Source organism: Emydura macquarii, unplaced genomic scaffold (genome assembly GCF_026122565.2).
Source record: "Emydura macquarii macquarii isolate MOO-44397 ecotype Brisbane River unplaced genomic scaffold, CSIRO-AGI_Emac_v2 contig_1043, whole genome shotgun sequence".
NCBI lineage: Eukaryota > Metazoa > Chordata > Testudines > Chelidae > Emydura > Emydura macquarii.
The window spans coordinates 11,409,823-11,420,996 of record NW_027131180.1 but is presented as its reverse complement, the minus strand read 5'-3'; the positions used below and the strand labels follow the sequence as shown (position 1 = coordinate 11,420,996).

The 11,174-nt window shown below is 50.1% G+C and overlaps 1 protein-coding gene and 1 long non-coding RNA gene across 3 annotated transcripts; both read right to left on the bottom strand.

Moving 5' to 3' along the window:
* Positions 1-941: 941 nt before the first annotated feature.
* Positions 942-2,949, bottom strand: MID1IP1 (MID1 interacting protein 1). Of its 2 annotated transcripts, none has more exons than XM_067545307.1 (2): positions 2,664-2,949; positions 942-1,986 (listed from the first exon to the last, which is right to left on the bottom strand). In XM_067545307.1, the coding sequence occupies exon 2, from the start codon at positions 1,810-1,812 to the stop codon at positions 1,300-1,302; it is 513 nt and encodes a 170-aa protein (XP_067401408.1). In that variant the 5' UTR covers positions 1,813-1,986; positions 2,664-2,949; the 3' UTR covers positions 942-1,299. The 2 variants fall into 2 exon arrangements, with proteins under 2 accessions (XP_067401408.1, XP_067401409.1); XM_067545308.1 differs by lacking the exon at positions 2,664-2,949 and adding an exon at positions 2,202-2,460.
* Positions 2,950-4,127: 1,178 nt separating this feature from the next.
* Positions 4,128-5,561, bottom strand: LOC137151082 (uncharacterized). Its single transcript, XR_010919165.1, has 2 exons — positions 5,354-5,561; positions 4,128-4,798 (listed from the first exon to the last, which is right to left on the bottom strand). It is a non-coding gene; the product is annotated as an uncharacterized lncRNA (long non-coding RNA).
* Between the last annotated feature and the right edge of the window lie 5,613 nt (positions 5,562-11,174).

Here is an 11,174-nt window from a genome sequence, read left to right as displayed (position 1 = left end):
ATAGACTCATTTTTAGCAGTTTTGGATATGTTCGCATGTTCTCACTAACAAATTACTCCTTTATATCCAGCACCCTTGTAACACAGCACTGGAAATACAATTTTTAAAATAATTTAGAGAAGTAATTAACATATTTAGGTTGTGTATGTGAATAATTAGTATTTAATGCAAGCAGAGGAATACAGAATATAAGAAAAAAATGAAGCTGGTCTTAGTCAATACATTTGCTTCTTTATTTTAGAATATACTCTACATCTGGATTTAAAAAAAAACGTTTTAAATAAGCTTCAGTACATGTACAGCAATGGAACCCTTCATCCGTCCAGTGATACAGGGATGTAGTTTAGTAAACTGGCTCCATCCAGGGTAATAAAAGTAATTGTACAACGGTTTCCTAATTTTCATTGGCTTATGTTCAGCCTCATATCAGCCAGCACATTGTACAAGTGATGGGTCTCCTTATTTAGAGGGGAACAATAACTGCTCACCCTGGTGGAGAACCAAACATTGAATACACTAGTATTGATTAATGTACATCTTTCTCTGTTTGTGCGTTGGTAAAAACTGCAGTGCTAAGAGCATGCAAAGAAATCTTACACTTTATGTACACGTCTTTTATTGTTACAAAAGTAGTGCAAAACAGGAGAGAAAGACGTGACGCAGTCTCCACTGGGATCGCCGCCCCCCCCCTCCTTGCACACACTCTCAGTAACTGGCCTCGGCCATCCCCCACCCTCCCTCATTCATTCGCAGCCCCCAGCGCTTGGCTGCCTGACATTGACACACACGCCCCTTCGCTGCGGCGGGAGGCAAAGATCCCCCGCCGTGCAGCGCGCACACCCGGCCAGGATGCGCCTGCCCTGCAGCACCGTCCCCTCCCCCAGCCAGCCACACGCACACATTCCTTCCCCCTCCCCCTCCCCAGCACCCCTCCTCTGCCACAGCCATTCACTCCCCTCCCCATCTCCCCTCGTCCCCCTTTGGCACGCGCCCTGGCCCCTCGCCCGCTTCCATTGTCTCACACACGGCCGCGCGCGGGCAGTCGCGCGCGCTCCCCCTCCATGCCTCGCCCATGCTCACCCCATGCTGATGCTCATGCGCGCACCCCGCTCCCCCTTCCATCCCCATTCATTTTGCACACACACACACGCTCGTCCCCAGACGCGCTGCCCCAGAGCCCTGCCCAGCTGCCCTTGGCTTCTGCCTCTCCCCCTTTGAACGCCCCTCTTCCCCCCGCCCCCCTCCCACCAGCAGACAGGGATCCCTTGCTCGGCACCCCCTGCCAAGCCCCGCCCTGGCTCAGTGCCCCCAGTTGCTGAAGCCGATCTCCTGCTTGTATCTGTTGGTGAGCACGTTGGCCTTGCGGGTCAGTTTGGAGAGCACCGTGTGGAGTCCGCTCAGGTGATAGTGGAACTGCTTCTCCAGATCCTCCTCCTCCCCGGCCTCCGGGAGGCCCCGGCTAATGTCCACGGCGGGGCCGCCGCTCAGCTTGTCCTTCTTCCGGCTGGCCTCCTCGGCCCCCGGCTGCAGCACCCCCCACTCGATATCGTTGCGGATGGACTTGAGCAGCAGGTAGTGGCTGTACATGTCCCTGCGGGAGAAGAAGGCGCCGGCGTCGCCCGGCGACAGCTGCGGGTCCCCCTCCCCGCAGCCGCCGCCCCCCGAGTCCAGCTCCTCCAGCAGCAGCGGCACGTCCCGCAGCAGGCTGGGCACCATCACCGTCTGGTCCATGTTGTTGACAGCCCCGATGAAGCGGTTCATGGCGTTGAAGAGGGAGTGTTTCTGGCTGTAGGAGTCGCAGATCTGCATCATGCTGGCAGAGGGGTGGGGTGCAATGCCAGTGATCACCGGGTGCCTGGGCAGCACAGACCCAACAGCGGGCTCCTTCTGCCCCACCGAATCTCCGTGCAAGGGCCACCCGCAGCCAGGCCTTGTATCTCCGACACCTTCTCTCAGGTTGCTGGCTGCAGCGCTCGGGGCAGTTTGCTGGAACACAGAAGGACAGATGGTGTTTAGATTGAGGGAGGGCATTTTTCGCCATGCGCTAACTCTCAGCTATCAGCACTTCCCCTTCCTACCCATAACCCCTCCCCCAGAGCTTCAGCTTTCTCCCCACACCTACCCCCTGTCAGCAAACTCCTTCCTCACCGCCGTCCCCAAATTCAGTTCCCCATTTTAATCCCACCCCCTCGGCGCTTTACCTCCGAACCCGATCTCTGTCCTCCCAACTCCTCTGCCCGTGCACCCCTGCATCATCCAACGCCAAGTCCTTTCAGGAGAGCCCCTTCTCCTCCGTCTCTCCCAACCTCTCGGTGCAAAGCCGCTCCTGAGTCCTGCCTCAACCCTCTCCCGGTGGCCCCCGGCCCACAATCTCACGGCATCCTCTGTCAGCGCATCCCCAAAGCCATTCGCTAACGGAGGAACCCGCACTGCTTCTCGCTCCCTCCTTCAGGAGGTGCGCGCGCGGGCAACTTCTTCCAGTCCACACCCCACGGCTCAAAGCATGAGGCTGGGGGATGGGGACGGCAAAGGCAGCGCGACTGGCGGCAGAAATGCAACTCCTCTGCAGCGTGAATTAATTAAAATAGCCCCAAATCAGCGTGAGTCGGCAGCAGATCCATGCAAGGCACCTTGGGGGCGCCCACTGCCATTCGCACCATCACCTGCTCAAATCAGGGGGACTCCGCAGGCAGCCTACACGCGCCGCTGTCCTGTACAGTCAATCGAGCCTCACTGGCGGCTCTCTGGGTCTGGCTGCTGCTGGTATCCGGCTGTCCGTGCGTCCTCGTGTCCCGCTGCTGCCGGTAGCCCTGCTCCCATTCCAGGTGCTGTATTTATAGCGTGTATGGTAAAATAAGGTGTTCCCAAGTGCCACCCCCTTGCAGTGAAGCAAGATAAAGGCGGCTATGAGTGACCGCGAGTAACACCGGCTCCGGCTACAAGGGACTGGAAAGCGGCTCCGCCTCTCGCCTGACACCCACAAGGGGAGGGCGCAGCGCGCACCCGGAGGCAGAGCCTGCCGCCTGCCAGAGCTAGTGGCTGGGGGAGGGAAGCCTGGCTCCTGCTGCAGCGCACCCACCCCACCCACCATCACTCATCATCTCTGGAGGTGACTGGAAAGGAGCAACCACACGCAGGTGCGCAACCCCCTTGCCCTCCCTGGAGTTGCATCCGTTTGCACCAGGGCTGAATAGGGGGCCTGTTTCCTCCGTCCTGTAGGATTGCAATGGTTTGTTATCTACACATCCATCCATCCATGCCCGTGTGTAGGGATCGGCCGCTCCCGGACTCTCCATCCAGTAGCAGTCAATGTGGAGAGCAGGACACAGCGCGGAGTGGAATGTGAATCTCTCACTGAAATGCAGGTTCCCAGTTCCTTCTGGCAGGACCAACTATGCAGATAGTGGCGAAGTAAGCCCAGGAGGCAGAGAGCTCAAGGAGGCAACTGTTACAGTAAATTACAGTAAGTACCCCAAGCATCCAAGCAGGGTAGGGCTCGCCTTCGAACTCCCACTAGTTTCCAGAGGGAACCATGTTAATAGAAGAACAATCCTCCTTCTCTGCTCTCACACAGAGGGATAGATTGTAGCATGCCTTACATCAGCTGCCACCAACGCAAGAGAAAACCCACAACAGTCAGCGTGAACATAGCATTCTCCTAATCCTCCCACTCCAGGCTCTTAATACAAATCAGTCTCACTTCGCCTCCGGTCCCCGAAAGGCGGAAAAACCACCCCCATCTTCCCCAATCTAGTTTTCAATTCTCCCTCCTTCCCCCAGCTCCAGAGATTAACACACCCAACTTTATTTATGTACAGCACTTAGCTACTCTGTCAATAAGCACTTTATACATGCAGGATGGATAGATAGCATCTCTAGACAATATGGACTTCAGACAGATACTTGTTACTGTGCTTTAGCAATACTTGTATACCTTGGTCCAAGAAAGAACTGGATTACACAGCAAATCCTCCCCATGCCCAGAGGGGGGTAGACTGTTACACCCAAGGGTGCTGGAACCATTTTTATACTGAGGGTGCTGAGAGCCATTGAACCAAACAGTAAACCCTGAATATAATGGAAACCACTTCAAACCAGGGGATGCTGCAGCACCCCAGTTCCAGCACTATGGTTACACCCAGCTTGAAACTGGTTTTCTCCGCCCCCTAACCCCCAGATAAAGGGAAAATGTAACACGCCCAGCTTTACACTCCCTTTCGCTCCGTAGCAGACCGCAATTCCAGAACAGAGGGAGCCTGCAACACACCCAGTTTTAAATTTATTTCCCCAGTGCAGCCCAATGTCTACGTTTGCACCCCGGTATGTGGCCGTAGCAGCAGGTTGTCAGGTGCCTGGTGGCAATGTATACGGCACGGCCGGTGGTGATGTGGCTGGACTCTGCTGCATGCGGGAAGGGCATCGCAAGGGGTAGGTAGGAAGGTCTCGTCATGTATCATGGTTTTTTGCACGGCCTAGCTTCATGGGAAGGCACGCCCCAAGGTGACCCGCAGCCGGCCCCTCCGAATGCCTTTGAAGGGATAGTAAAGCGAATGGGATTCCGCTCTGAAGGGAAGGGAGATCAAATCGCAGCCAAGGGTCAGTAGCCCCATCTCTCTCTCTCTCACACACACAGGCTCTTTTCCGGCTCAGAGATGCGCAGTGGGTAATTAGCAGGGGAGGACACGGTTTACTGCCGGGCAGGAATACAGTCCTTGTTATAATGGTCTCCCTCGAGCCGCTGTCGCCTTCTCCCAAGAGAAGCTGCTCTGACCTGCTCTACCGAGCGGACTGGCTGACACTGGGACGGCAGCAGGAAGAGGGGGCAGAGGTCAGAGCATTGCAAAGGGCCGCAGCGCCCCGAGACGGCCCTGCTGCGGGACACAGCCCGGCTCCTCCGCCTGCTCTTGCCCCCCCTCACGCACCCAACCCCCGCCTGTATCAGCAGCGCTGCGCATTTACAGCCCCACGCTCCAGACATAGCCCGGCTTCCCTTTGCAAGCTCCCCTCCCAGCTGGGCAGCCCCCCGCCCGGCCGCTGCACTCCCCCAGCCCCAGCGCGAGGGCTCCCGTCCCCCCACCATGGCGGCGGCTGCTGCTGCTGCAGAACGACCGAGTCCGACCAAGTGCACAGGGGTTCCCCTCCCCCCGCCCCCAGCCAGCTGCAGCAGCAGGCGCAGCGCGCGGAAAGGGCATTTTAGGCCAGGCGCGCGCCACGCCGCCGCCCGAAAGGAAGCAAAACCGAGACGGCGCGGGTGCGCGCGACCCCCCCACCGCCCCCCGCTCTGGCGCCGTGCCCGCGAGTTAGCAAGCTGCTGCCGGGCCCAGCCCGGGTCGGGATCACCCCATAGCCTCACCTCCGGCCTCAGCCAATCGGCTCGCGTTCCATGAGCCAGACTCCAACCAGCATATGCTAATGAGCCAGAGTCGGCGGCAGCCAATCAGAGACGACAGCTCCCTCCGCTCTCTATCTCTTTGGCGACCGTGGTAACAGGGGCGGCCGCCGCTGAAGGGGCACGTGGGCCAGAGGGAGAGCGCGGTGCGGTGTTACCTTGACAACTGCTCAACCACAACACGGAGCGGGGGCCGATAATGGGCCTCCGTCGATTCCTGCGCCGCGCCGGCAGCTCAGCGCGTTGGCTCGGCGTGTTGCTGAGTCACCGCCCCGCCATGGGAAAGCTCAGTGCCTTGGATAGATCGCAGGGAGACTGCGTCCCCCCATCCTTGTGCCGCAAACGCCGTCTGCATGTCTGCAAACTCAGGCGTCTGCCTAATGCACCCGCAGCGCGCGCACAGACTCGTGTCTGATGCACACGCAGATGGGGCACACGCGGGGAAGCACGGCTAATGCGCACACAGCCCACACGCAGAAGCCCGGCCAGTGCTTGCGGAGATGGCACGGAGGCAGAGGCAGGGCTAAGGCCCTTGCAGAATAATGCACACCCAGAAAAACAGCTGCCCAATTAAACTCGGACAATTTCCTCTCCTAACAACATAAACACCCTGTCCTCTGCAAAGAAGCACTAGCCGGTCAAAAACTAAATCTAGAGAAAAGTTATAGGCCTCCACAGCACAAACCTCCAGAGCTGCAGAACTAACAGTATCCCCCTCCCAAACTAAATATGGTTCTCTAGACTCTAGTCCAAGCCTTATAATATTTATATTCAAGTTACTGGGAAGAAGGGATAAAACACAATAAGCTGGCATACTACCATACCAGCAGATTACTTTAGGCCACTGTGAAATGCACAAAGCTAAGCAGAGTTACCAAACACAGAATGAGTGACCATAGCTGAATAGTGGAAATCAAGAAATACAAATCACAACGCAAATTCAGAGTGGAATGTCTGCAACCTGTGAGACAGAGGAGAGACTGAAATCCAACCTACATATAAATGCATATATACATTTGGGGTTTGGGTGTGAAGAGGATAGGAGACACTGAAAGACTAGACAGTTTGAAAGCCCATGATTTCACCAATATAATCAATATCGGATTAGCATGAGTAGCAGCAAGGCACCTGCACCCATCATTCCAGCTGAGTCTGCTGCTATACCCTGTGCTGCTGCTAGTTGCTGGCATCAAAACTTCCATATTGGGTCAGACCAATGGTCCGATCTAGCCCAGTATCCTGTCTTCTGATAGCAGGGGCTGAATGTGCCAGAATGTAAATGTGACCCTCTTTGGAGGGGCATGTTCTGTGCCTCCTGGCCCCAGGAGGAGCTTGCTGTCCCCTCTCACTCCTGGGCCTGGAGGAGCTCCATCTTTTGCCCCACCACCACTGCAGTCCCAGGGCCAGCAGAGTTCTGTGCCCTCAATGATTACTGGGGGAAGGGGGACATGCCCCTGCTTGCCCCCCCCCCCCCCCTTGTGCACACCCCTGTCTGACAGTGTACAAAATCATGTACAAAATAGGACAGTTGGAATGATCCACTTTTGTCTCCCTCTCCCAGCTTCTGGCAATCAGAGGTCACCCCCAAGCATGGGGTTGCATCACTGACCATCCTGGCTAATAGCCATTGATGGGCCTATCTTCCATGAAATTATCTTGTTCTTTTTTGAACCCAGTTACACTTTTGGACATCACAACATACCATGGCAATGAGTTCCACATATTAGTTGTGCACTGGGTGAAAAAGTACTTCCTCTTCTTTGTTTTAAATAAATGGTCAGTTTTCATAATAGCGAGAGGTAAACAATGGTAAACCCCAAGGATCGGTGTTGCTCAATATATTTATTAATGAGCTGGAAAAGGAGTGAACAGTGAAGTGGCAAAGTTTGTAGATGATACAAAATTATTCAAGATAGTTAAGTCCAAAGCTGACTGCAAAGAGTTACAAAGGGATCCCACAAAATTGGATGACTGAGCAACACAGTCGCAGATGAAATGCAACATAATGCATTTATATATATCTTTTATAGTCTTCCTGAAAGCTTGGAAAAATACAGTTAACTAATTTTAATATATTTCTTCAGAACGTGTGGACATGTGTCCAACCCCTTACCTTGGGATCAATCAGTATAGAGGCCAAACTTCATTGGGTAAAACAAACAGTGCTTCATTTTTTTCTACTTCCTTATATTCTGATCAATTTAATAAACAGTATAAATATGGAGCCTTTTGCAGTTATGCTGTATATCATTAACATGTACCTTGCTAGATTTGATTACTGCAGCACTCTGGAATCAGAATGAAATAAGGAAGCATATGGTTATGACTTTAATATCATGCAATTATGAAGTAGATATAGATATTGTGTGTGTGTGTGTGTGCAATTCTTTCTTTCCTGCTGTTCACAGAAGGTGATCACACATGCATTTATGGCATAAAGGTTAATCCTCAGTACCATTTGTTTTAAATATTTATTCTTCAGGGTGTGGCCAGTGTGATGGCTATGCACTGCATTGAAATACAGGAATTCCAGCTTGTTCCTGCCCTTATCTCACTCCTCAGTCTAGCAAGGGCTGTGAGCAATGAGGAAGCTCATGCATTCAGTACCTCATGGTACCAGTGTGCATAACATCACTGTACAGCAAAGACTCTTGGATAGTTAACGAACATACTGACAGAATGCAAAGCGAATCCTGTCCAAACCTCCTCAATTAGCAGGAGAATTCCTGTCATACAAGGACTTGATGGTGGGGATTAAAATGAAATTATCTCAAGACTCCATGAAGATGCAGAGGATGCCACAAGACAGAATAAATTCAATTTCTTGGTCATATCACCTTGTACTCTGAGCTAAAAAAAATTCAGAAGTTAAGCTTGGTCTGGTTCGACTGATACTGCAGGTTGCACAGCATCACATGTAAAGTGCCAAGAAAGTCTTTTAATTCCCACTGAAGACAATGGAAGGTAAAGGTGCTCAGCACCTTGTAGGATCAGGCCCTTCCATGGGTGACCTCTGAAGAATAGCAGACACTACAGGAGGTGATGATATGCACACACTAACAAAGAATTTTCAATACCTCTGAATCAGAATTTAACCAAAGTAGCAGCATAGTGCTAAAGATAACTGTATGTGCTATGCTTTTGATGTCCTCTGCTCTTGTGACATTAACAATTACATAGCATTTTTCAAGAGTAGGCTGATAAGCTTGGTATTTTGCTTGAATTTCAGTACAGACCACACACTAAGGGCAGTATAAAGTCCCTCTTCAAAGCAATTGAAGAAACATCTTCATTTAACAGTTTTGCCGTATGCATGCAGGCACAAAATAGCTGCTCTTGGCCCCATTCCAGCCCATTGGTGGCTAAACTTCAGCAGTTTGAAGTAGTTCTGCTGCACAGTGTTTGTAAAATAACATGAGATTTTGTGGGAGAAAAGTGGTTAAGTATATGCATATATTTACATGTTATATTTTTAGCCCTGGGAGTATTGCTGGGTAGGCCCTTCAATAGCAATATCTCATATGGCTTAGGCACTTCACTTTTCTTGTAATATGTTGTATATGGTAAAGATTATAATTCTGTATAGCCAAGTAGGGCAGGTGAGGGGCTGCTGAGTTTCATTCTATTCCTATTTTGTATATATTTGTGCTCTCTGTGTACAGTTGAGGAATGATTGCTTCACTTAGGGTGGTAATGCAGATTTATACAGTTAACATGTCCATCTCATCCTGTTTCTTTATAACCTGTTGTCCAGGTATACTAAACTCAGAACCAAGGAAGTTTGTCACTTCAAATCCAAAATGACTGTAAGGAAATTTAACATTATAAATGACGTCTCTTGGTGAATTTCAGATCATCAGTACTATAGCTTAAGACACCAATGAGCAAGGTCAGTAGAAATCTGTATAAAATGTTACAGAAATTTGTGGACCAATTTGTCTGAGTCCTGCTGAAATCTCTGGGATAATTTGTATCTGTTTTACAGAGATTTATCTACATCTCTTCTAGCTTTCATGTAACTATTTTTTCTGCCTAATCCTTCAAGCTCTTTGTAAGGGGACTAGTCTGCATGCCAAGGCCCTGCAATATTATGCCCACATTTTTTTGGGGGGGGGGCGGGGGATGGGAGGGAGTCAGAATATTGCAAATGCCTCGGTACCATAAAATAACTGATATAGAAGAAAACGAACTACAATAATTTAGCAACAAAGCACAATTAAATAACAATACTACAGTGTCTTTCACAGGCAAAAGTAATAAAAAAGTCACACAGAACTCGAAGTCATTGAAGTTAGAACCAGCATTAGATAGGCACACAACCCAAGGGGGAGGATCATAACTATGGGTCAGTGAGCACCATTTCACTTACGTTGGTGGAGAGGAACAGAAACTGGAAATGCAGCTTGTGGATGCAGGGGGAGAAATGACTCTGAAGAATGCTCCTCCCAAGCAGATGGAAACCTCTGTGTAAGACTATGAGCAGGTGGGGGCTCCGTAGCTCAGAAGAGTATTGGGGATAGGGAACAGCTATTCTATGTGACATGTTCTCCTTCCAAATCCAGGCAGGAATTCATGCTGCTAGGAAAAAACTTAACATCAGCTCCATGGATACCACTGTGATGAGCACCAATAAAAATATTGTAATTAGATTGCAAAAGGTTTTGGTTTAGTAAACATAGGATGTGCATCACCTGATTTTGGTACATCATCTAAGAGGTTGCATTCCTTGAGGAATTCTCAAATGAAATCTTGCAAGGACACCTTAACATTAAGGTAATAATGCTATTGTCATTATGGATGTAAGATCAGCAAGTGGGAGCATCTCTGTAGCATCTCCTCCAAAAGAGGAAGCCAACTTCGCAGGATGGAGGAAAAATCTCCCTCCGTTATTATCCCAAATAGCCTTTAGTTAGTCGTCGTTTGTTTTCAGGTACTGAAATCAGTCCTAATTGGTGTTCAACCAGCATTAAAAATGACAAAATATTAAAATAATATAATAATATTAAAAATATTGCAGAACCAACATGTCATTTGCTACCATTGTATCATTCATTCTGTTTGTGTGTTATATCCCTTCCCCTACCCTGTGCCTCGTCTTGTCTATTTAGATTGGAAGCTCTTTGGTGTAGGGATTGGGTCTTATTCTATATTTGTTCAGTGCCAGGCACCAGGGGGCTTAGTTCTCGGATTGCCCTGAGGCACTGCCATAATAAGCATGAAAATGAATGGTATAGATTGTATTGGAGAGCGCACAATTGCCCAGAGATTTTTCTCCTTTTCATACTAATAGGGGTTTACAAACAAAAAATACCTTGGTTATCATTGGGAAGAACAAACCCCAACATTGAGCATGATATACTCTTAGTTACACCGACATAAATCAGGAGTGAAACCATGAAGTCAGTGTTATTTCACTAGTACAAAATTAGTGCAGGGGAGAGGAGAATCAAGCCCCTTGTTTTTAATTAGCAAAACCCTTATTTGCAGGGATTTGTGTTGAACTCTGGACCAAAACGTGGCTTGCAAGCTCTTAGCTCAAATTTAAAGGCATTTCTTTGAAGAGGGGGGGGAAATCAATTTGGCTGTTTTCAAGTCTCCCAAAGCGAATCTGGGTTAATCTGAACGGGGTTTGTGGAGGCTTCATCCAGCCTTTCATTCCGGCCATCATTTAAATCCCCTCCTACCATCCTCCATGCAAGCTGCAACTGCATCATCATAATAACCCTGTGACCGAGGGTCTCCACTGAGACTGTAATCTCACTCTAAACAGCTCTCTGGCGGGTGC

What these genes read in the sequence shown, in the direction of transcription:
- MID1IP1 (XM_067545307.1), bottom strand. Translation starts at nt 1,812, where the DNA reads ATGATGCAGATCTGCGACTCCTACAGCCAGAAACACTCCCTCTTCAAC.